We start from the raw sequence: 23,900 nt of genomic DNA on the forward strand, positions 1-23,900 counted from the left end.
TCACAGCCAAGGAGGAAACAATTCAACAAACGCTGAACCTTTTTTACAATGGCGACTCGAGGAACTGCAGATGCTGGAGTCTTGAGCAAAACACAAAGTGCTGGAAGAAGACAGGCACAGAGTGCTGGAGTAACTCAGCGGGTCAGGCAGCATCTGTGGAGATCATGGATAGGTGACGTTTCACAGAGTGCTGGAGTAACTCAGCGGGTCAGGCAGCATCTGTGGAGGACATTGGATAGGTGACGTTTCACAGAGTGCTGGAGTAACTCAGCGGGTCAGGCAGCATCTGTGGAGGACATGGATAGGTGACGTTTCACAGAGTGCTGGAGTAACTCAGCGGGTCAGGCAGCATCTGTGGAGAACATGGATAGGTGACGTTTCACAGAGTGCTGGAGTAACTCAGCGGGTCAGGCAGCATCTGTGGAGAACATGGATAGGTGACGTTTCACAGAGTGCTGGAGTAACTCAGCGGGTCAGGCAGCATCTGTGGAGAACATGGATAGGTGACGTTTCACAGAGTGCTGGAGTAACTCAGTGGGTCAGGCAGCATCTGTGGAGAACATGGATAGGTGACGTTTCACAGAGTGCTGGAGTAACTCAGCGGGTACAGCAGCATCTATGGAGCTAAGGAAATAGGTAACGTTTCGGGCCGAAACCCTTCCGGGTTTCGGCCCGAAACGTTGCCTATTTCCAGAAGGGTTTCGGCCCGAAACATTGCCTATTTCCTTAGCTCCATAGATGCTGCTGCACCATAACTCAGCGGGTCAGGCAGCATCTGTGGAGAACATGGGTAGGTGACGTTTCACAGAGTGCTGGAGTAACTCAGCGGGTCAGGCAGCATCTGTGGAGAACATGGATAGGCGACGTTTTGGGTCGGGACCCTTCTTCAGACTGAATGTAGTTGGGGGGGGGGAGGAGAAAGCTGGAAAGGACAGTTAACACGGTGGGATATAGATCACGTGCAGGCAGCGGAGAATGGTTTTCACTCAACAACGGGCCAGTTCCTGTGCTCTACTGCTCTGTGTTATATGTAGGAAATGCCTTGTTAATACCACACAACAATTACTAGGTCTTTGTCATTTAGGAAGCAGCGTCTTTTACTTGAAGGAACGAAAGATAGCGGGGTCGGGGGATATAGTGGAGTCACAGTCTTAGAATAAAGGGGAGGCCATTTAAGACTGAGGTGAGAAAAAACTTTTTCACCCAGAGAGTTGTGGATTTGTGGAATTCACTGCCACAGAGGGCAGTGGAGGCCAAGTCACTGGATGGATTTAAGAGAGAGTTAGATAGAGAAATAGGGGCTAGTGGAGTCAAGGGATATGGGGAGAAGGCAGGCACGGGTTATTGATGGGGGACGATCAGCCATGGCGCAATGGGCTAAGTGTTCGGCTGGCGACCGGAAGGTAGCCGGTTCGAATCCCGCTTGGAGTGCATACTGTCGTTGTGTCCTTGGGGCAAGACACTTCACCCACCTTTGCCTGTGTGTAAATGTAATGTAATTATGTGAAGCACTTTGGGGTCAATGCAAGTTGACTAAAAATGTGCTGTATAAATAAGATTATTATTATTATTATGATCGCAGTGAATGGAGGTGCTGGCTCGATGGGCCGAATGGCCTCCTCCTGCACCTTTTTTCTATGTTTCTATATAGCGGAGTCAGGGGATAGGGTGAGAAGGCAGGAACGGCGTACTGAATGTGGATGATCAGCCTGTACATTGGGCCGCCCACAGCGGCGACTGCGGAGGTTTCAAAGGCCCCGACCTCGGGTGAAGAAAGAGGACTGAACTCTAGTGCCTTCCCTCACAGTGGGAAACGTTGATTCCGCTGTGTGGGGATGTTCATGCTACATTCTATCGTGTGTTGTGTTCTTTTCATTCGTGTAGCTGCGTGGTGACTCACATCCCACTGTACCAGTTGGTGCACGCAACAATACATATAACTTGAACTTCAACTTGATCACCGTGAACGGCGGCGCTGGCTCGAAGGGCCGAATGGCCTACTCGTTGCCTATTTCCTTCGCTCCATAGATGCTCCATAGATGTGCGATCCCCGCACATTAACACTATCCGACACACACTAGGGACAATTTACATTTATACATTTTTAAAATTTCTATTTTATTTTTTTAATATGTTTTAATATTTATTATTTATTTATTTCTATGATACTGACTGTAAAGGGAAATTCATTTCGTTGTCTCTAATTGAGACAATGACAATAAATTTGAATACATACAATACAATACTCCTGCACCTATTGTCTATTGTCTATCATAGACGAACGTGCTGGAGAAACTCAGCGGGTGCGGCTGCATCTATGGAGCGAAGGAAATAGGTAACGTTTCGGGAGAAACCCAAAGGAAATAAATAGGCAACGTTTCGGGCCAAAACCCAAAGGAAATAGGTAACGTTTCGGGCCGAAACCCAAAGGAAATAGGCAACGTTTCGGGCCGAAACCCAAAGGAAATAGGCAACGTTTCGGGTCGAAACCCGAAGGGTTTCGTCCCGAAACGTTACCTATTTCCTTCGCTCCATAGATGCTGCTGCACCCGCTGAGTTTCTCCAGCATGTTTGTCTACAATAAACAATTGTACTTTGACCCGAATAGACCCGAAACACCGCCTATTTCCTTTGGGTTTCGGCCCGAAACGTCGCCTATTTCCTTCGCTCCATAGATGCCGCTGCACCCGCTGAGTTTCTCCAGCATTTTTTGTCTACCTTCCATTTTCCAGCATCTGCAGCTCCTTCTTAAACAGTCCATTGTCTATTTTTCAAAATAAAATTCACCTCCCCTTTTCTGCACTGTGAAACACCCTCACTTCTGATATCAAAACTAAATCAGCATGCAATGCAAATTCTACCTCGGAGCAACTCCTGCCAGCTGTCCCAGATTCTCCAGGGTCTCCTTTTACCTCAACGAGCTGGGTCTAAACGCAAAATTAGATTTTGCACTTTGCCAGGTGTTTCCACGGAAGAATCCAGAAAGAATAATTGAATTTAAAGCACCTGTCCGTAACCACCGCACCTTCATCCCCCTCAGAAATCCCTCCCTTCTCTCCCACCTGTCCCTCTATCTCGCGCGACACGCAGCCGATTATTTAAAATTTAAAGTATTTGCAAAAGGAAAGGCCCGTGTAATTTGAAACTTTGCTATTTCACCAAACAGAGTCGCTAAAAAAGGGGAGAATTTTTCAAAGAAAAGCAATCAAATGCCACGCAATTGGATTTTTAAAACAAGTTCCACTGCTGCTGCCCTGCCCGTGAAATTTAACTGCGTAAATTCCTTTTAAGTACAGGATGTCTTTTGGAAATTGCATACTTGTTATTCCTCAAAGCTGGTTTTTCCTTTAGCGGCAAGCTCTTGGTTTAAGCCAGGCGTGTCTGAGGTTGCAAAGTAATCGGATATTCACACCGAGTGGTTGCCATGCGGTGAGAACAGAGAGGTTGAGAAGGAGTTTCTTCCCAGAGGCCATTCGGACTGTACACGCCTATCTCACCAGGGACTAACTCTACTGAACGTTTTTCCTTCCATTATTTATTATGTAAAGGTATAGGTGTGTTTATAGTTTGTTTGTTTGTTTTTGTCTTTTGCACAAAAGTCCGCGAGCATTGCCACTTTCATTTCACTGCACATCTCGTATGTGTATGTGACAAATAGACTTGACTTGACTTGGCTTGGCACACTGCCAATGATCAAAGACAGACACAAAGTGCCGGAGTAACTCAGCGGGACAGGCAGCATCTCTGGAGAGGGAGGAATGGGTGACGTTTCGGGTCGAGACCCTTCTTCAGACTAGTCAGGGGAAAGGGAATCATAGAAAATAGGTGCAGGAGTAGGCCATTCACCCCTTCGAGCCTGCACCGCCATTCAATATGATCATGGCTGATTATCCAACTCAGTATCCTGTACCTGCCTTCTCTCCATACCCTCTGATCCCTTTAGCCACAAGGGCCACATCCAACTCCCTCTTAAATATAGCCAATGAACTGGCCTCAACTACCTTCCGTGGCAGAGAATTCCATAGATTCAATAATCAAAAATTCTTTTCTTGGGCAGGTGTGGATTTTAGTTGCCAAATTGGAGAGGAAGGGGAAAGTGAACGCTGACTTCAGTCAGCTCGCCTGTCTGACCCAGTCACTATTTGGAGGTGGTAAGGAGGAAAAGTGAAAATTAAATCGTTTAGTTTAGTTTATAGATACAGCGCATTTTTTTTTTTTTTTTTTTTTTTTTTTTTTTTCCACACAGAGAGTGGTGAATCTCTGGAACTCTCTGCCGCAGAGGGTAGTCGAGGCCAGTTCATTGGCTATATTTAAGAGGGAGTTAGATGTGGCCCTTGTGGCTAAGGGGATCAGGGGGTATGGAGAGAAGGCAGGTACGGGATACTGAATTGGATGATCAGCCATGATCATATTGAATGGCGGTGCAGGCTCGAAGGGCCGAATGGCCTACTCCTGCACCTAATTTCTATGTTTCTATGTTTCTAAACAGGCCCTTCGGCCCACCGGGTCCGTGCCGACCAGTGATGTGGATGATCAGCCTGTACATTGGGCCAAGGAAATAGGCAACGTTTTGGGTCGAAACCCGAAGGGTTTCAGGACGAAACGTTGCCTATTTCCTTCGCTCCATAGATGCTGCTTCACCCGCTGAGTTTCTCCAGCATTTTTTGTCTACCTTCCGTTTTCCAGCATCTGCAGCTCCTTCTTAAACAGTCTGTTGTCTATTTTCAAAATAAAATTCACCCCCACTCTGCACTGTGAAACACCCTCACTTCTGATATCAAAACTAAATCAGCATGTAATGCAAATTCTACCTCGGAGTAACTCCTGCCAGCTGTTCCAGATTCTCCAGGGTCTCCTTTTACCTCAACGAGCTGGGTCTAAATGCAAAATCTCAGCGAAAACCCACGCAGGTCACGGGGAGAACGTACAAACTCCGTACAGACAGCACCCGTAGCCAGGATCGAACCCGGGTCTCTGGCGCTGTAAGCACTCTAAGGCTTATAACCCGGATAAGAGTCTGAAGAAGGGTCTCGACCCGAAACGTCACCTATCCATGTTCTCCAGAGATGCTGCCTGATGCGCTGAGTTACTCCAGCACTTTGTGCCTTTATTCGTTAACCAGCTACTGCAGTTCTTTGTTTCTTCATGTGGTAATTGTTCACATGGAAACCAAATCCTTTTGTTACGTGCAAAGTTTTGGGTTGGGATCCCTTCCGAGGAAGAAGTAGCTCGACCTGAGATGACGCCAATCTTTTCCCTCCACAGATGCTGCCTGACACACTGGGTTCTTCCAGTACTTCAGGCAGCCTCTGTGGAGGGAAAGGATAGGCGACGTTTCGGGTCGGGACCCTTCTTCAGATCTGCTGAGTTCATAAGTGATAAGTGATCGGAGCAGAATTAGGCCATTCGGCCCATCGTTTCTCCCCCATTGAATCATGGCTGATCTATCTCTCTCTCTCTCTCCTAGCCCCATTTTCCTGCCTTCTCCCCATAACCCCTGACACCTGCACTAATCAAGAATCAATCCATCTCTGCCCTAAAAACATCCATTGACTTGGCCTCCACCGCCTTGTGTGGCAAAGAATTCCGCAGATTCACTACCCTCTGACTAAAGAAATTCCTCCTCATTTCCTTCCTGAGGGAGTTCCTCCAGCACTTTGTGTTTCCCTCAAGATTACAGCATCTGCAGTTCCTTGCATCTGCCTTTGCTAGCAAGGCCACGGACCGTGGAATGGAGAAGGGGTCTGACTCGGACGTCTGCCTCACCTCCTCACAGTCTTCCTCCCTCTGTCTGCTGGGCTTTGTGTAGTCAATGGGGCCGTCATATTCGTCCTGCTTGGAGGTCTGGCTGGACTGGGGTGACCCCATCACGCTGCTGCACGCGCTGCTGCCCCCTTGAGGGTAGGAGGAGGCCAACTCTGCTGACCGCAGGGTGGAGCCCAAAGCTGAAAACACATTGTCCCTCTTCCGTTTCTTGTTCATGCTGAGGTCCAGGGTTCCATTTTCGTCCACCTCGATGTCCATGTTCTGCAGGAAAGAATAATCGAGCCACAAGAGTCAGGGAGGAGCGCTGCACAGACACAGAAACAGAAACAGGCCCTTCGGCCCATCGCGCCCACCCTGACCCAAGTTGGTGCCGGCCGCGGGTTGTGCGGGAAGGATGTCAACCATGATGATATTGAATGGCGGTGCAGGCTCGAAGGGCCGAATGGCCTACTCCTGCACCTATTCTCTATGTTTCTATGAACTGCACAGATGCTGGTTTAAACCGAAGATAGACGCAAAGTGCTGGAGTAACTCGGCGGGACAGGCAGCACCTCCGGAGAGAAGGGACGGGTGACGTTTCAGGTCGAGATCCTTCTCAGTCTGAAGAACAGTCTCGACCCATTCCTTCTCTCTGGAGATGCTGCCTGTCCCGCTGAGTTACTCCAGCATTTTGTGTCTATCTTTGGTGTCATGACCTGATCCCACTGGCCCTGCATTTGGGCCATGTCCCCCTAAACCCCCTCCTTTCCACATATCTGTCCAAATGTCTTTAAAAAAAAAGCATGTTAAAATGATACGTATTTCAATAGACAATAGACAATAGGTGCAGGAGTAGGCCATTTGGCCCTTCGAGCCAGCACCGCCATTCAATGTGATCATGGCTGATATCCCTAATCAGTACCCCGTTCCTGCCTTCTCCCCATATCCCCTGACTCCACTATCTTTAGGAGCCCTATCTAGTTCTCTCTTGAAAGCATCCAGACACCCTGCCTCCACCGCCCTCTGAGGCAGAGAATTCCACAAACTCACAGCTCTCTGTGAGAAAAAGTGTTTCCTCTTCTCCATTGTAAATGGCTTACCCCTTATTCTTAAACTGTGGCCCCTGGTTCTGGACTCCCCCAACATCGTTTCACCCAAACTATATTTGTTTTTCCGGAGTTCCCTTCACCACAGATGCTGCCTGCCCTCGCGGGTATCCCCCTCCCCCCCCCCCACCATGTAGATCAAACAGTACATATTATTTTTTAATAATTGAATAAATTTTTTGATAATTAAAAAATATATATATATATGGTTGGCCATAACGGAAGGGTGCCCAAGAATAAGCCAGTGTAGGTGGGCATGACGCATAAACCCGTCTCCCAGGAGGTGGAGCGCCCAGCGCACACACCAGAAATAGACACGCTTGATGTCATGGCGATTGATTTGACATCCTTCACATCTGGATACCATGGTGGTTCGCAGGGCAGAGGATGCCAGCCACCCTGCAGATGTTCACCTCGCTTGCCAATCACGGATGGCCTGGCTGTTTGATCTACACCCTACACTTGGTGTTTTGACGGCACTTGGACGGGAAGATTTAAGGGCCTGTCCCACTTTGCGATTTTATCCGGCGACTGCCAACGTCAGTGACCGACGCCCTGGAAACCGGCAAGTTGTACGCCACTGCGCGGCGCCATCACGGCAAGCTGCGACGCTCAGCGTCACCCGCCTTCACAACACAAGGAGGTTGCACTGAAGTTTAATAATCACATTGGAAATGAACTTATCTACAACGAATCTAAGGACCGATAACTTTTTAATGGGTAAGTCGGCGCTGTTTAAACCCGCGTCACCGGGCGACAACCGCTGGACAGCGAACGTCAGCGTGTGACAGGGCGCACGACCTGATGAGGCACCCTGACGATTTTGAACATTCCTAAGTCCAGAGGCGACAGGGAGACACCGCGCGTCACGACATGCATCATCCCGCGTCACGCCCCGACCACGCCGCGACAACCGCGTTTCAGGCTGCCACCGAAAAAGTCGCCCAAGTGGGACAGGCCGCTTACCTTAGACGGGTGGTCCTGATGTTTGGTGCTGAGGTTCTCCGGCATCTCCCAGCAGCGCGTGGACAGGTTGAGGATGGCGGTGGCAGCCATGTGGGCGGCCTCGGCCTCCTGGGCGTAGTCATAGCCAACGGACGAGGGCGAGCTCTTGACGTAGTTGGCGGACATGCTGTGGATGGGCGAGGAGGCCTTTGGGAACGGCTTGGCTGTGTGGGGCGAAAAAGACCAGAGCTCAAACAAGACACGACGTCGGACCAGAATTCGGCCAGTCCTCATGACTCCGCCATTCAATCATATTTTGCCCTCTCAAAAAGTCCCCATTCTCCTGCCTTCTCCCCAGAACCTTTTGATGCCCTTGGTAGACAAAAATGCTGGAGAAACTCAGCGGGTGAGGCAGTTTCGGGTCGAGACCCTTCTTCAGACTGAGGTGGGGGCGGGAAGAGGAAAGGAAGACGTCTTTGGGATGTGGGAGGAAACCCATGCTGTCATCGGGAGAACATGCAAACTCCACACCGACAGCACCTGAAGTCAGATTCGAACCCAGGTGTCTGGCGCTGTGAGGCAGCAGCTCTACCCGCTGCGTCACCGTGCCACACTAAAACAATGTTTATTTTGTTTTCTCTGGCTAATTTGCCAGTGGAACTAATCGTGGACGCAGATATCTAAGTCAATGTCTTTCGAGAATCAGTGCGGGCATTTTGTTACGCTGAATTTTCATGCTAAAATTGCTAATAACACAATCAATTCAGTCGGAATTAATCTGAAGCATGAATTTAATTGGCTTTCTGTCAGCCTTAACATCCGTGGACAGGGACTGCGAGTTCCAGCTTGCGTTCAGTCACGACGTTCGATTGTTTTTGTAAACGCACACTTACATTTGAAGGTCTTGGCCGCGTTTTCGGAGCCATGGAGTTTCGGTGCAATCACGCGTTTCCCAAAAACCTGCGCGTCAAAACTAGCGTAGTCGAAGGTGACCTTGGAGTACTTCTCCAGTTCCTTGGCCAGGTTAGCGCGGGGGGTGACAGGCAGCATGTTGGGTCTGTAACCATAGTGAGGAATCTCCAGCTGCTTCACAAAGCACATCGGCCTGCAAACCACAAGGAGATAAACACTGAACCACCGCCCACCACAACACCATTCCCCCAAATAAAAAATAGGTGCAGGAGTAGGCCATTCTTATTGAAACGTATAAGATTGTTAAGGGTTTGGACACGCTGGAGGCAGGAAACATGTTCCCGATGTTGGGGGAATCCTGAACCAGGGGCCACAGTTTAAGAATATGAGGTAAGCCATTTAGAACGGAGACGAGGAAACACTTTTTCTCACAGAGAGTTGTGAGTCTGTGGAATTCTCTGCCTCAGAGGGTGGTGGAGGCCAGTTCTCTGGATGCTTTCAAGAGAGAGCTGGATAGGGCTCTTAAAGATAGTGGAGTCAGGGGATATGGGGAAAAGGCAGGAACGGGGTACTGATTGGGGATGATCAGTCATGATCACGTTGAATGGCGGTGCTGGCTCGAAGGGCCGAATGGCCTACTCCTGCACCTATTGTCTATTGTCATTCGGCCCTTCCAGCCACCACCACCATTCAATATGATCACGGCTGATCATCCAGAATCAGTGCCCCGCTCCTGCCTTCTCCCCATATCCCTTGATTCTGTTAGCCCCAGGAGCAAAATCTAACTCTCTCTTGAAAACATCCAGTGAATTGGCCTCCACTGCCTTCTGTGGCAGAGAATTCCACAGATTCACAACTCTCTGGGTGAAAAGGTTTTTCCTCATCTCAGTCCTAAATGGCCGACCCCTTATTCGTAAACTGTGTGCGACCCCTGGTTCTGGACTCCCCCACCCCGAACACGGGGAACGTTTTCCCTAACAGGTTGAATTGCGGGAGCTCTGGTTCATTTGCCTTCGGGGCTTTGCGTGGTGGGCGTTAGTTACCTCAATACTCGGTCAGAACTTTGGCTACTTTTTGGAGATTCGCCGCTGTGCTGCTTCTCGTGGGACTTTGCCAGCTTCTCGGCAGCGGCAATGGGACATCCTGAGAGGCTGTGGCAAAGACAGTAGCAACTCCGGTTAACCACAGTTCAAGCCGCGATCAATCAATCAATCAATCAATCAATCATTCAATCAATCAATCTTTATTGTCATCTTGCAAAGCAGCAGTTGCACAGTGCAAAATGAGAAGAGAATACCAGAGCATTGCAGGGAATACCAGAGCATTGCACATAAAACTTAAAACATTTCACACATAAATAAAAACAATCGAGTCCCTGTTAAAAACAGTAGGAATAGAAAAAAGTGCAGGTAAAAAACAACCTTAAAAAGTCATAAATTGTCCAGGGCAGCTGATTGCCAGAGTTTGTTATTAAAGTGGAAAAATCAAAAGTCAAAATGATCGAACGATTAATTTTACAGAACCATAGAATTATCCTTTGCCATCGGTCCATCTGAACCCTTAATAATCAGGTGTGGAACAGCTGATTGCGTGATCAGCCGGCACGGTGGTGCAGCGGGTAGAGGTGCTCCCTCACTGCCCCAGAGACCCAGGTTCGATCCTGCCCCGGCTGTGTGGAGTTTGCACATTCTCCCTGTGACCTCGTGGGTTTCCTCCGGGAGCTCTGGTTTCCTCCCACATCCTAAAGACGTGCGGGTTTGTCGGTTAAACGGCCCCTCTGTGTCGTGGGTGGGCGAGAAAGCGGGATGGCATGGAATTTTGTATTGGGTGATCAATGGTCGGTGTGGACTCGATGGGCCGAAGGGCCTGTTTCCATGTTGTACCTTTCGATCAATCGATTTGTATTAATCTTGCATTGGGAAACGTCGACAGGCAGAAAATAAATGTCTTCATTCTGGACGACAATAAATAGGAAGATTTGTCACGTTGGGTCAAGTCATGGTAGTTGTGGCCACGGTTTCGACTAGAACCGCTGGGTTTCCAGCCAATACACGGGACCTGGGAACTCAGGACATCAGGTAAGTTGGGACGTTTTTTCCAGCCTGATAAAAAAATAGCCCCGAGTACCTAAGTCTGGCATAACGAGCCGCTACGATATATCCACGGACTCGTTACGAACATTCTGCGAGTTTGAATCAAAGGGAAAACTCGGGATAATTTGTGAATCACTCGGGAAAGTGGGACAGGGAGCGTGTGCACTATCCCTATCCCAGATGGTGCCCAACCTAGGCGACTGTTTACGTGCTAGCAAGATCCACAATCGCATATTACAACCGCTCCAGACTCTTAAATCTCTACTCCTACAGCAACAGTTCTTACTTTCCTTATCATGTATCTCTACACTGCGAACGGCCGGATTGTAACCATGCATCATCTTTCCCGCTGACTGGTTAGCACGCAGCAAAGGCTTTTCACTGTACCTCGCTACAGGTGATCATAAATAAACTGAACTGAACGATCCTGTTCACCACGTTAGTGAGGGATGGAAGGGCAGGTGGCAAGGCTGTTTGCCTCCCGCGCAGAGTCCTTCACGGCAGTTTAGTTTATTGTCACTATTGTCTACGGAATAGTGGCGAGGTACAGTGAAAAGCTTTCGTTGCGCCCAAACCACTCAGCGGGAAGACAAGTCCCCGCAGCGGCAGCAGCGTGTTCCCCGGTGAAACGGCTCGATGCGGTTGGGCGGGGCGAGCGGAAATGTCCGTACCTCCTGTGAGTGTTGCGGTTGCTGTTGACATGGCCCTGTCCGGTGCAGCCCAGCGTCGGGCACTTCAGCACATTCTCGTGCATGGCCAGGACTGAAGAAGCAAACGACAAGCAGAATTATATCAAGGTCCGACTGCCTTTTGGCCAGCAACCATCACAGCTTCCTCTCACTGCTCAGACCAGCGTTGTGTTACAAAGGCACAAGGAACGGTGGAATTCACCGCCACAGACGGCGGTGGAGGCCAGGTCAATGGATATTAGTAATGCAGAGATTAGTGTGGATGTCAGGGGTCGTGGGGAGAAGGCAGGAGAATGGGGTTAGGAGGGAGAGATAGATCAGCCATGATTGAATGGCGGAGTAGACTTGATGGGCTAAACGGCCTAATTCTGCTCCTTATGAACTTATGCTGGAATCTTGCGGAAAATGCAAAGTGTGGAGGATTGCAGCAGGTCGGGTAGTGTCTGTGGAGGGAATGGATATGTGGCATTACGGGTCGGGACCCTTCCTCAGGGGCCAGATGCAAATCCTCGAAAGCTTGGGAGCCTGCTCCACAGATGCTGCCCGACTCATTAAGCACCAGGCTAACCTTTAGAAAATGATTTGTTAAATAAGAGTATTTAAAGGAGAATCAAGAAGATTGTTGATAATATCATCAACAATGAAAATATATTTCTACCATTCAAAATATTTTCACCCCTGTGTAATCTCATGAAGATAGATCTTTAAGCGCTTCTCTTAAAGATAGCGGAGTCAGGGGATATGAGGAGAAGGCAGGATTGGGAATGATCTGCCATGATCACATTGAATGGCAGTGCTGGCTGGAAGGGCCGAATGGCCTACTCCTGCACCTATTGTCTATGAATATTAATTTTATACAATGGAGCACATATTATAAGTCTATGAGGTTAGCAGACAGCTTTAACCATATAACAATTACAGCACGGAAACAGGCCATCTCGACCCTTCTAGTCCGTGCCGAACACATAATCTCCCCTAGTCCCATATACCTGCGCTCAGACCATAACCCTCCATTCCCTTCCCATCCATATAACTATCCAATTTATTTTTAAATGATAAAAACGAACCTGCCTCCACCACCTTCACTGGAAGCTCATTCCACACACGCTACCACTCTCTGAGTAAAGAAGTTCCCCCTCATGTTACCCCTAAACTTCAGTCCCTTAATTCTCATGTCATGTCCCCTTGTTTGAATCTTCCCTACTCTCAGTGGGAAAAGCTTTTCCACGTCAACTCTGTCTATCCCTCTCATCATTTTAAAAACCTCTCTCAAGTTCCCCCTTAACCTTCTGCGCTCCAAAGAATAAAGCCCTAACTTGTTCAAATGGCTTTAACCATTAGAAATAAGGTAATTGCCGATGCCTGTTTACAAAAATAGACACAAAGTTGTGGAGTAACTCAGCGGGTCAGGCAGCATCTCTGGAGAACATGGATAGGTGACGTTTCGAGTTGAGAGCCTTCTTCGGACTGATTGTGGAGGGGTGGAGGGGGAGAGGGGAGGGTGGAGGAGAGGAGGGGCCAGAGAAAGTGTGGCAGGTGATAGGTGAACACAGGCAAGGGGGAGGTATGATAGGCAGATGGTTGAGATGATGAGCAGAAACAAGGAACTGCAGGTGTCGGTTTAGACCAAAGACGGAAACAAAGCGCTGGAGTAACTCAGCGGGTCAGGCAGCATCTCTGGAGAAAACCGATGGGTGATGTTTTGGGTCGGCACCCTTCTTCAGACAGCTGTCCGATTGTCGGGTTTGGGGGGGGGGTGACCTGAAACGTCAACAATCCAAAGGGGTGGGAGATTGCAACCTTCACGTGGCTCACCCTGTTTTGACGAATGCAATCAACCTGGCGTGCACAAGCAGAAGATCAAACAGAACAAGTTGTCTTACAACTTTAGGCTGTGCACGCCCTACGCAAGAAGTTCCATCCTCTCTCCAGAGATCCATCCTCTCTACAGATGCTGTCTGACCCGCTGAGATACTCCAGCACGTTGTGTCTACCAGAGATGAAGTTGGGAGACAAAAGGATTGCGGAGTTCTCCAGAGATGCTGCCCGACCCGCTGAGTTACTCCGGCACTGTGGGCTTTAAACGGTGGTCCACAGTTCCTAGTCCCGATCTCCCTCAGCCATGACCTTCTCCCCACCCAGAAACCCGCGGACAGACGTGCGTGCGTGCGCCGATGGGCCGCGCGATGTTCGCTCCCACGCTACTCACTTTCTGGAGGTATTTTATCCTTGTGCGGGCAGCCGGACAAACTGCGATGGTGTGGGTACAATCCCGTCACGTGACCCGTGCCGTCACACCCGGGCGTGGGGCACTTGATTTCCCTTTTCTCCGACCGCGAGGGATCTGTACAGAGAACGAAGTGTTGAGGTGTGAGTTACATCATAGTTGGCCATCGGGCGGCCGGCTGCTGGAGCTGCAGAGACGCTGGGCGGAGAAACACAACGGCAACTGCGCGTCGCGGCATGAAACATCACCCGTGCTTTTTCCCCACAGACGCTGCCTGACCCACAATCTTTTCCTTCCTCCTACAATATGTAATATGTCAAAGAATATGTGATTCTGTTGCATTCTGTTTGTAGTTTGTTTGTTTGTTTTTTGCACGAGTCCACGAGCATCGCCACTTTCCATTTCACTGCACATCTCGTATGTCTATGTGACGAATAAACTTGACTTGACCCGCTGAGTCACTCCAGCACTTTGTACCTATCCCTGGTATAAACCAGCGCCTGCAGTTCTTTCCACCCATATCCCTCCCCTCTGACTTTACATGTCACTTCTCCGCCACTCTCGTTATCTCACTCCCTTTTGTCTCCTTTTCACCTCTATCCTTTCCCACTTACCGCCCCCCCCCATCTGCCTACACCCCTCCCTCCCTCACAGCTGTATCCATCTATCACTCGCCAAACTTTACCCTGCTCCCACCCTCTCTTCTCCAAACTTCAAGTCAAGTCAAGTCAAGTTTATTTGTCACATACACATACGAGATGTGCAGTGAAATGAAAGTGGCAATGCTCGCGGATTTTTTGTGCAAAAGACAAACAACAAAACAACCAAACAAATTATAAACACAATCATAACACACATATTCTTTTACATAATAAATAATAGAAGGAAAAACGTTCTGTAGAGTTAGTCCCTGGTGAGATAGGCGTTTACAGTCCAAATTGCCTCTGGGAAGAAACTCCTTCTCAACCTCTCCGTTCTCACCGCATGGCAACGGAGGCGTTTGCCTGACCGTAGCAGCTGGAACAGTCCGTTGCAGGGGTGGAAGGGGTCTCTCATGATTTTGTTAGCTGTTTTTCTACTGTCAGTCTGAAGGAAGGTCCCGACACAAAATATTGCCTGCTCCATTCCCTCCGCAGATGCTGCCAGACCCGCTGAGCTCCTCCAGCACTCTGCGCTTTGCTCACGATCCCGGCACCTGCGGTTCCGTCCATCTCGGCGAAATCTCGTTTCACGCGACAAGGCCCCGTTTTTTTCCAAAAACGGACAGATTTTAGAGTTTGGTTCGAGCACAAAGACACTGAACTAACTGTATGTTAATGAACATTTGAGGATGCATTTAAAATGATAATCGTCTCATACAATCTTCATTGAACAAAATGTAATTCAATTAAATATGGAAAATTACAAGGGCTGCAGTTGATTATAGTTGATAATGTGCGTAAAAAGCCCATTATTCCACGGCCGTGAATTATAATTCCTCTATTCGGCAAATGTGAAATTAAAAGAAAATATATTGTTCACTCCTGCAAATTATTACTTAATGGTCATTTCAGGATGAATTTATATCTCAGAAATGAATCATACATGAAATAAATAGACTCCTGCATTATTCATTGCCGTGTTGCAGATACTCTTTCAATTGTATCAAAGTCCTCTGCAATAATTTATTGTTCCAGACACAAAGTCACAAATGGCTTATTCTTTATGCATTGAGCCTCTCATACTGAAATTACTACATGCAACGTTAATGTATAAACACTTAATGCCTTTCCTCACTTGCTATTTCAGCAAAAAAAAAGTCTCCCCATTTATTTTAAACAGGTAAATGACTCCATAAAATAACGGAGTCAAGGATTTCGGAATAATTTGCGCTGTGCATCGCTACACGCCAGCTTCATGGCTGTGTGGTTTTTTTTTAATCTCTCTCTCTCCTTGCTCGCCCTTGCCCGTGGAACATTGTGGTCTTATAACGGCCCGCTGTGCAGAAACGCGGCACGGTGGCGCAGCGGTAGAGTTGCTGCCTCACGGCGCCAAAATGCCCAGGTTCGATCCTGACTAGGGGTGCTGTCTGTGTGTAGTTTGTACGTTCCCCTCCCCTTCCCCTCCCCCCCCGTGGGTTTTCTCCGGGTGCTCCGGTTTCCTCCCACACCCCAAAGACGTGCAGGTTTGTAGGTCAATTGGCTTCTGTAAATTGTCCCTAATGTGTAGAATAGTGTGGTCAGCATGGACTTGGTGGGCCGAAAGGTCTGTTTTCATGCTGTATCTCTTTGAACTCAACCCTATACACCACCCTTTGCGTAAAAAAGTTGCCCCTCAGTTTCCTAATGAATCTGACCCCCCTCACCTTAACCCCATGTCCTCTGGTTCTCGATCGCCCTACTCTAAGCAACAAACTCTGTGTATTTACCCAATCTATTCCTCTCATAAGATCATAAGACCATCGGTGATAGGAGTAGAATTAGGCCATTCGGCCCATCAAGTCTACTCCGCCATTCAATCATGGCCTTGTAGGAAGAAACTGCAGATGTTGGAGAAACTCAGCGGGACAGGCAGCATCTCTGGAGAGAAGGAATGGGTGACGTTTCGGGTCGAGACCCTTCTTCATCTGACCTATCTCTCCCTCCTAACCCTATACTCCTGCCTTCTCCCCGTAACCTCTGAGACCACACCTGGAGTATTGTGTGCAGTTTTGGTCCCCTAATTTGAGGAAGGACATTCTTGCTAATGAGGGAGTGCAGCGTAGGTTTACAAGGTTAATTCCCAGGATGGCGGGACTGTCATATGCTGAGAGAATGGAGCGGCTGGGCATGTATACTCTGGAATTTAGAAGGATGAGAGGGGTATCTTATTGAAACATATAAGATTATTAAGGGTGTGGACACTAGAGGTAGGAAACATGTTCCCGATGTTGGGGGAGTCCAGAACCAGGGGCCACAGTTTAAGAATAAGGGGTAAGCCATTTAGTACGGAGACGAGGAAACACGTTTTCTCACGGAGAGTTGCGAGTCTGTGGAATTCTCTGGTGGAGGCCAGTTCTCTGGATACTTTCAAGAGAGAGCTAGATAGGGCACTTAAAGATAGCGGAGTCAGGGGAGAAGGCAGGAACGGGGTACTGATTGGGGATGATCAGCCATGATCACATTGAATGGCGGTGCTGGCTTGAAGGGCCGAATGGCCGAGTCCTGCACCTGTTGTCTATTGTCACCCATGATCTAGTACACGGCTATAAGGTTAGCCGTCATCCACCTACGCTCAAAGGAATAAAGCCCTCGCCTGCTCAACGTCTCCCAGTAGGTCAGGCTTGCGTTGGACAGTAGATATATCTGGAGGACCACACACTGCGATTAGCCAGAGGATCACACCCTCAGGCCCATCAACGGAACACACTGTAGACAAATAAACACTTTCTCAACTTCTCTCCGTTTTCTTTTAACAAATGCGAAAAATACTAACATGCCAAAACAATCGACCGCTGTTTTTTGCGATGTGTTTTGTGTTATTAGGACCATACTTGGTTGAATAATTCAACGAGATGTCTCAATGTGTTTAATGGCAGTGGCTGCAGAAGCCAGCACAGCTGCGGTGAGCGCGTGTCATTTTCACAGTGTGTGAGCAGTTGTTTGACGTAAATGTTGCAGCACTTTGTATGCACAAGGTGGTGGAATAAGCGATGTACACTGCTCTGGAAATTAGACCCGCGTACATAGAATAATCAAGTCCCCAATAGCGCCAAGCCGTTTACCTTTGCTGTACAGACTCTTCCTGATGGAATCCAGAGACTTTCCCGGCTTGTCCTCCATGTGCATGTGTCTCATGGGCTCCCCCGCTATCCGGCTCACCTCCCTGCTCATGTCTTCCCTCTTCATGTTCACCTGCTCCGCCTTCAAGGCGATGGCCTGTTCGAGGAGTCCGAGGTTTCCTTTCGTCATCATGTCGTACATTTCCGACTCTTCCGTGCCGGCTGGTTTTGGGGGTGAACCTTGGCACCCGCCTGCACGCTCCTCCTCCTCCTCCTCCTCTTCATCCTCCTCCTCATCCTCATCCTCCTCATCCTCATCCTCGTCCTGGCCCTCGGTTGGTGCGGGGCCCGGCGGACCCCTCTCCTCCTCCGTCCCCAGCGATACCCGCGCCTCTACCTCCGCGCTGTCCTTGCACGGTGCCCCGACGGCCTCGCTGCTGCCACCCACGCGCTGCTCGTCGTTCACGTCCAGCCGCCGTGGGAGGGGAACCGCCGGCCGGCCGCGGTCAGCGTCCTGTAATTCTTTACCCTCCTCCCCGCTCGCTTCCTCGGCGGGCGGGAGCGTGTTGGCGCCGGCCTGGCGATCTTCGGCCGTCGAGTTAACGTCCCGGTCGACTTCCTTCTCGTCCTCGGAGTCCTCAGTCACGGGCTCGCTCTCGTTCCCTTCCTTCCCCGAGTCACTCTCCTCTCCCGCCGCTTCCGGACCCTCGCCGCCTTTCGCGTAAACGCGGGCCTCGTGCGGCTGCGGCTCGCCGTTGCCGGCCTTTCTGTCCGGGAACGAGGGGATAGCGGTATCGTCCACTATTTTGCCGAGGTTTAGAAGCGATTTGGCAACGAGCTCCTGGTAGCTGATGAAATCCTCCTTCCGAGCGCTGACGGTCTTGGTACCGTCCTCCCAGTGAGGTCTGAGGTCCAGCCCTTTATGCCTCACCTCTGCAATAAAACAGGCAGAGGTTTAGAACATTCATCCACCATGCCTTCATCAAGCTGTGACATTGTTGGCTCACGTACAGGATCTTACGGAAACATATAAAACATAAAAAGGGATTAAACAGGCTGGATGCAGGAAAAATGTTCCCCATGTTGGGGGAGCCCAGAACCAGTTTAAGAATAAGGGGTCGGCCATTTACCACTGAGGTGAGGAAAAACTTTTTTCACCCAGAAAGTTGTGAATCTGTGGAATTCTCTACCACAGAAGGCAGTGGAGGCCGATTCACTGGATGTATTCAAGAGAGAGTTAAGCCCATGTCCCACTTAGGAGACCTAAACAGCAAACCGGCCTCGACTAAAAATAGGTTGCCGTTTTAAACATCGATCATTTTTTAGTCGCAGGTCTAGTCGAAGCCGGTTTTCTTCACAGTCGAGGAAGGTTTTCAACATGTGTGTGGGAGGTGGTAGGAGGTTGCAGGTCACCTCGACTTTGATGTTTTTTTGGCTGGCGGGCAAGGTCACCAGAGGTTGCTGTTTAGGTCTCCTAAGTGGGACAGGGACTTAAGATTTAGCTCTTAGGGATAAAGGAATCAAGGAATATGGGGAGAAAGCAGGAACGGGGTACTGATTGGGGATGATCAGCCATGATCATATTGAATGGCGGTGCTGGCTGGAAGGGCTGAATGGCACCTGCACCTATTGTCTATGTTTCTAGTCCAGCAGAGTATTGCTGTCCCCAAGCACATCCCCGATTAGCAAGGGTACAGAAGTAGTCCAGTGAGCATGTATCGGCCCCATTATCCAGGTCCAGTCCGGGCTCTAGTTGTTATGAGTGGTGCCCGTTCAAGGCGAGCCCCAGGCTTCTACAGGCCTCCAACCATCGCCTCCCTTGAGTGTCTGGAACCACCAGAGAACCAATGTCTCTCTCCTCGCCCCTCCATCTTTGTTTCTCGGGGGTGGGGGACAGAGAACTTCGAACAGTTCAGCACAAGAACACGATCTCATGTTCCGCCCACGATGTCTGTGGCCGACATGATGCCAAGATCAACTCTTATCTGCCTGCACAGGATCCATAACCCCCCCCCCCCCCCCCCCCATTCCCTGCATATCCACCGGGAGAATGTGCAAACTCCACATAGACAGCACCCGAGCTTTGAGGCAGCGGCTCGACCCACAGCGCCACCGTGCTGAGTCGTGGTGGTTGGGAAACACGGGCTTTACTTTGTGGAATGCAGCACCAACATAGAACTATCTGAAGGTCATTAATTATAGGAATAGAATTAGGCCATTCGGCCCATCAAGTCTACTCCACCATTCAATCATGGCTGATCTATCTCTCCCTCCTAACCCCATTCTCCTGCTTTCTCCAACATAACCCCTGACACCCGCACTAATCAAAAACTCTATCTATCTCTGCCTTAAGAATATCCATTGACTTGGCCTCCACAGCCTTCTGTGGCAAAGAATTCCACAGATTCACCACCCTCTGACTAAAGAAATTTCTCCTCATCTCCTTCCTCAAAGAACATCCTAAAATCTCCTTCCTAAATGAATATTGGATTGTGACAAGTACCATCAAACAGATGAATGCATGACTGTGTTCCATGCCACAGAGGGTAGTTGAGGCCAGTTCATTGGCTATATTTAAGAGGGAGTTAGATGTGGCCCTTGTGGCCAAGGGGATCAGAGGGTATGGAGAGAAGGCAGGTACGGGATACTGAGTTGGATGATCAGCCATGATCATATTGAATGGCGGTGCAGGCTCGAAGGGCCGAATGGCCTACTCCTGCACCTAATTTCTATGTTTCTATGTTTCTATGGCATCTATCGAAGTGAACAGGGGTTTGGGTCTTTTGTTTACGTTTTTGAAAATTGAAAATGAATTGCGATACATCTGTGGGACGGTTGACTTTCACTGCACCTGGTACTAGCTCTGATCTTTCCATGTCTCCCATGCTTTTCTCTTCTTCCTCATCTTCTAATTCCTCTTCGACTTCAAGGGCTTCCTCTGATCCGTCAGCGATTGACTCCTCCTTTATCTCCAGCTCGTCCACTCCATCGCTCTCTCCGTTGTAGCCTTCGTCCAGGGCAAGTTTCAAAGGGTGTGATTTCCGCTTGAGCAGGGGCTGGCCAGACTCCGAGTCCTGTACTTTCCTTTTCTTGGCCAAAGGGCAGCCTTGTGAACTTTGAATAAAAACACAACCAGCTGGTTACTCGAGAAGCATTTTCATTTCTTCTGCAACACCATAAAACATTGAAGACATATACATATTTACTTTAATAGACAATAAACAATAGACAATAGGTGCAGGAGTAGGCCATTCGGCCCATCGAGCCAGCACCGCCATTCACTGTGATCATGGCTGATCATCCCCAATCAGTACCCCGTTCCTGCCTTCTCCCCATATCCCCTGATTCCGCTATTTTTAAGAGCTCTATCTAGCTCTCTCTTGAAAGCATCCAGAGAACTGGCCTCCACCGCCCTCTGAGGCAGAGAATTCCACAGACTCACCACTCTCTGTGAGAAAAAATGTTTCCTTGTCTCCGTTCTAAATGGCTTACCCCTTATTCTTAAACTGTGGCCCCTGGTTCTGGAGTTCTGCACAGACTCCCCCAACATCGGGGACATGTTTCCTGCCTCTAGCGTGTCCAAACCCTTAATAATCTTATATGTTTCAATAAGATGCCCTCTCATCCTTCTGACCATTTCAATGCCATTAAGTTCATAAAACAAGAAAGGTTTACCTTCTGTGCCGTGCGTATTTTATGCTGACGTGTCCTGAGCCGTTGCAGCCTGGAGTTGGACAACTGGACGGTAAAATTATGAAGACGTTAACATTTTACTACAATCAAGCATCAAATAATGCATTGCCAACAATTTTAACTGAAATTCCTAGACGGATACAATTCCACCACCGATTTTCCTGCCACTGATGGTCCAGCACCTCCTTTAGTTTAGCTTAGTTTAGTTTAGAAGTACAACGGGGAAACAGGCCCTTCGGCCCATCGAGTCCGCGCCGACTAACAATCCCCGCGCACCAACGCTACCCCACACTACAAACCTGTGCGTCTTTGGAGTGTGGGAGGAAACCGAAGATCCTGGGGAAAACCCACGCGGTCACGTGGGGAGAACGTACAAACTCCGTACAGACGGCACCCGTGGTCGGGATCGAACCGGGGTCTCTGGCGCTGTAAGCGTTTTAATCCGGACAAAATCGTGAGATCGCACTCGAAATCCCCCTCCGGAAGTCCCCCCCGGAAATGTGGTGCCTAGGCTGGGCCGGAGGGGATGGGGGGGGGGGGGGGGGGGGGGGGTGAAATTTACCCTTGGTTGGTCTAGGTCTTACAAAAACATAACAAGCTAAATATCCAAATGAATATTTGGAACACATCATACCTTACATCCTGCCCCACAGGCTCCGAAGGTACTGAGCAAATGGATGAAAAATAAAATGATTAATAACAAAATAATGAAAATAAAATAACTCAAGTCTTAACAGTTTTTTTGAGCCAAATGAATCATTGTTTAAGTTATTGTCGCATAATCAACATTTAAATGTAATCATGCATAAACATCTTGAACTGAAGAGCAACCAGGAAATGAATGAATATTTCATTAGAAGCAAGGTGAAATTCACAACATGGGTGGTCCCATTTCCCCCACTATTGCACCCCCCCCACTTTCCACTCCGTCAGCCCCGCCCTTCATCCAACAATTCCCAGGATGGCGGGACTGACATATGTTGATAGAATGGAGCGGCTGGGTTTGTACACTCTGGAGTTTAGAGGGATGAGAGGATATCTTATTGAAACGTATAGGATTATTAAGGGTTTGGACACGTTAGAGGCAGGAAACATGTTCCCGCATGTTTGGGGGAATCCAGAACCAGGGGCCACACAGTTCAAGAATAAGGGGTAGGCCATTTAAAGATGAGGAAAAACATTTCACCCCGAGTTGTGAATCTGTGGAATGATCTACCTCAGAAGGCAGTGGAGGCCAATTCTCTGGATGCTTTCAAGAGAGAGGTTGATAGAGCTCTTAATGATAGCGGAGTCAGGGGATATGGGGAGAAGGCAGGAGCGGGGCAGTGATTGTGGATGATCAGCCATGATCACTGAGAATGGCGGTGCTGGCTCGAAGGGCTGAATGGCCTACTCCTGCACCTTTTGTCTATAACATCTATCCGCTAATCAACCCCCCCCCTCCCCGGTATCCACCTATCACCCGCCAGGCTTTGTCCTGCCCCCCCCCACCTCTATTCCAGCTTTCTCCCCCACCCTCCCACCTGCATTCAGTCTGAAGAAACCTCGCCTCCACAGATGCTGCCCGGCCCGCCCCGACTTACTCCAGCACTTTGCGTTTTTCTAAAAAATACACCGACATGGTTGAACGAACTTGGAATCAAATATATCAGCCTCAAAATTAATACTGCATCAATCCGCAGCAGTTATAAAATCACAAAATGAAATAAAAGATAGTCACACATACTCCTGATGCCCTTCGATCGAGTGCGCAGTCTCTTTTCATCAACATCTTGGTTCATCTATAACAACAAATATTTTAGTTAATGCTCTGCAGGTTTACTATTTACTCAAACACGGGCAGGTGATGTTGTAGACGGTCCGGTCAGTTTGTGCAGACATGCATCAGAAATTCTTGAGACTTTATTATAAATTATTATTGTGTGTATCCTGAAGATATTCAAACAATGGGCCTCCCTCCCTTCAGTAATTTTAAGTATGAACCAGTTAGCCTTAATCCATTACATGAAGCATCAAAAGACGACAACAGCAAGATAGACACAGAGTGTTGGAGTAACTCAGCGAGTCAGGTAGCATCTCTGGAGAGAGGGAGTAGATGAGAGAATGGAGCGGCTGGGCTTGTACGCTCTGGAGTTTAGAAGGTTGAGAGGGCATCATATTGAAACTTCTAAGATTATTAAGGGTTTGGACACGCTGGGGGCAGGAAACATGTTCCCGATGTTGGGGGAGTCCAGAACCAGGGGCCACAGTTTAAGAATAAGGGGTAAGCCATTTAGAACGGAGACGAGGAAACACTTTTTCGCACATAGAGTTGTGAGTCTGTGGAATTCTCTGCCTCAGAGGGCGGTGGAGGCCGGTTCTCTGGATACTTTCAAGAAGGAGCTAGATAGGGCTTCTAAAGATAGCGGAGTCAGGGGATATGGGGAGAAGGCAGGAACGGGGTACTGATTGGGGATGATCAGCCATGATCACATTGGATGGCGGTGCTGGCTCGAAGGGCCGAATGGCCTACTCCTGCACCTATTGTCTATTGTGACGTTTCGGGTCGGGACCGTTCTTCTTGAGTCTGGATAAGTGTTACGATCCCGAAACGTCACCTATTCATTTTCTCCTGAGATGCTGCCTGACCCGCTGAGTTACTCCAAACACTTTGTGTCTAACTTTGGCATAAACCAGCACCTGCCTATACAGTGACAACAGCAAATTGCATTTCTGCAGCAGTTTTAGTATTGAAACAATCCCAAGGCTGTG

General features: G+C 48.9%; 1 protein-coding gene across 5 annotated transcripts in view; it reads right to left on the reverse strand.

Moving 5' to 3' along the window:
- The window catches only part of myt1b (myelin transcription factor 1b), an 84,914-nt gene that overhangs the window by 37,974 nt on the left and 23,040 nt on the right, over positions 1-23,900 (reverse strand). For all 5 annotated transcript variants that reach the window (XM_055652646.1, XM_055652647.1, XM_055652645.1 and 2 more), the window contains exons 3-13: positions 22,876-22,930; positions 21,784-21,814; positions 21,132-21,194; positions 20,308-20,570; positions 17,460-18,389; positions 13,700-13,834; positions 11,473-11,563; positions 9,752-9,859; positions 8,690-8,901; positions 7,818-8,020; positions 5,767-6,027 (exon numbers count right to left, since the gene is read on the reverse strand). In XM_055652646.1, the coding sequence (XP_055508621.1) occupies positions 5,767-6,027; positions 7,818-8,020; positions 8,690-8,901; positions 9,752-9,859; positions 11,473-11,563; positions 13,700-13,834; positions 17,460-18,389; positions 20,308-20,570; positions 21,132-21,194; positions 21,784-21,814; positions 22,876-22,930 (2,352 nt within the window). The remainder of the gene's footprint in view (positions 1-5,766; positions 6,028-7,817; positions 8,021-8,689; positions 8,902-9,751; positions 9,860-11,472; positions 11,564-13,699; positions 13,835-17,459; positions 18,390-20,307; positions 20,571-21,131; positions 21,195-21,783; positions 21,815-22,875; positions 22,931-23,900) is intronic.

The sequence above is a fragment of the Leucoraja erinacea genome, chromosome 21 (assembly GCF_028641065.1).
Source record: "Leucoraja erinacea ecotype New England chromosome 21, Leri_hhj_1, whole genome shotgun sequence".
NCBI lineage: Eukaryota > Metazoa > Chordata > Chondrichthyes > Rajiformes > Rajidae > Leucoraja > Leucoraja erinaceus.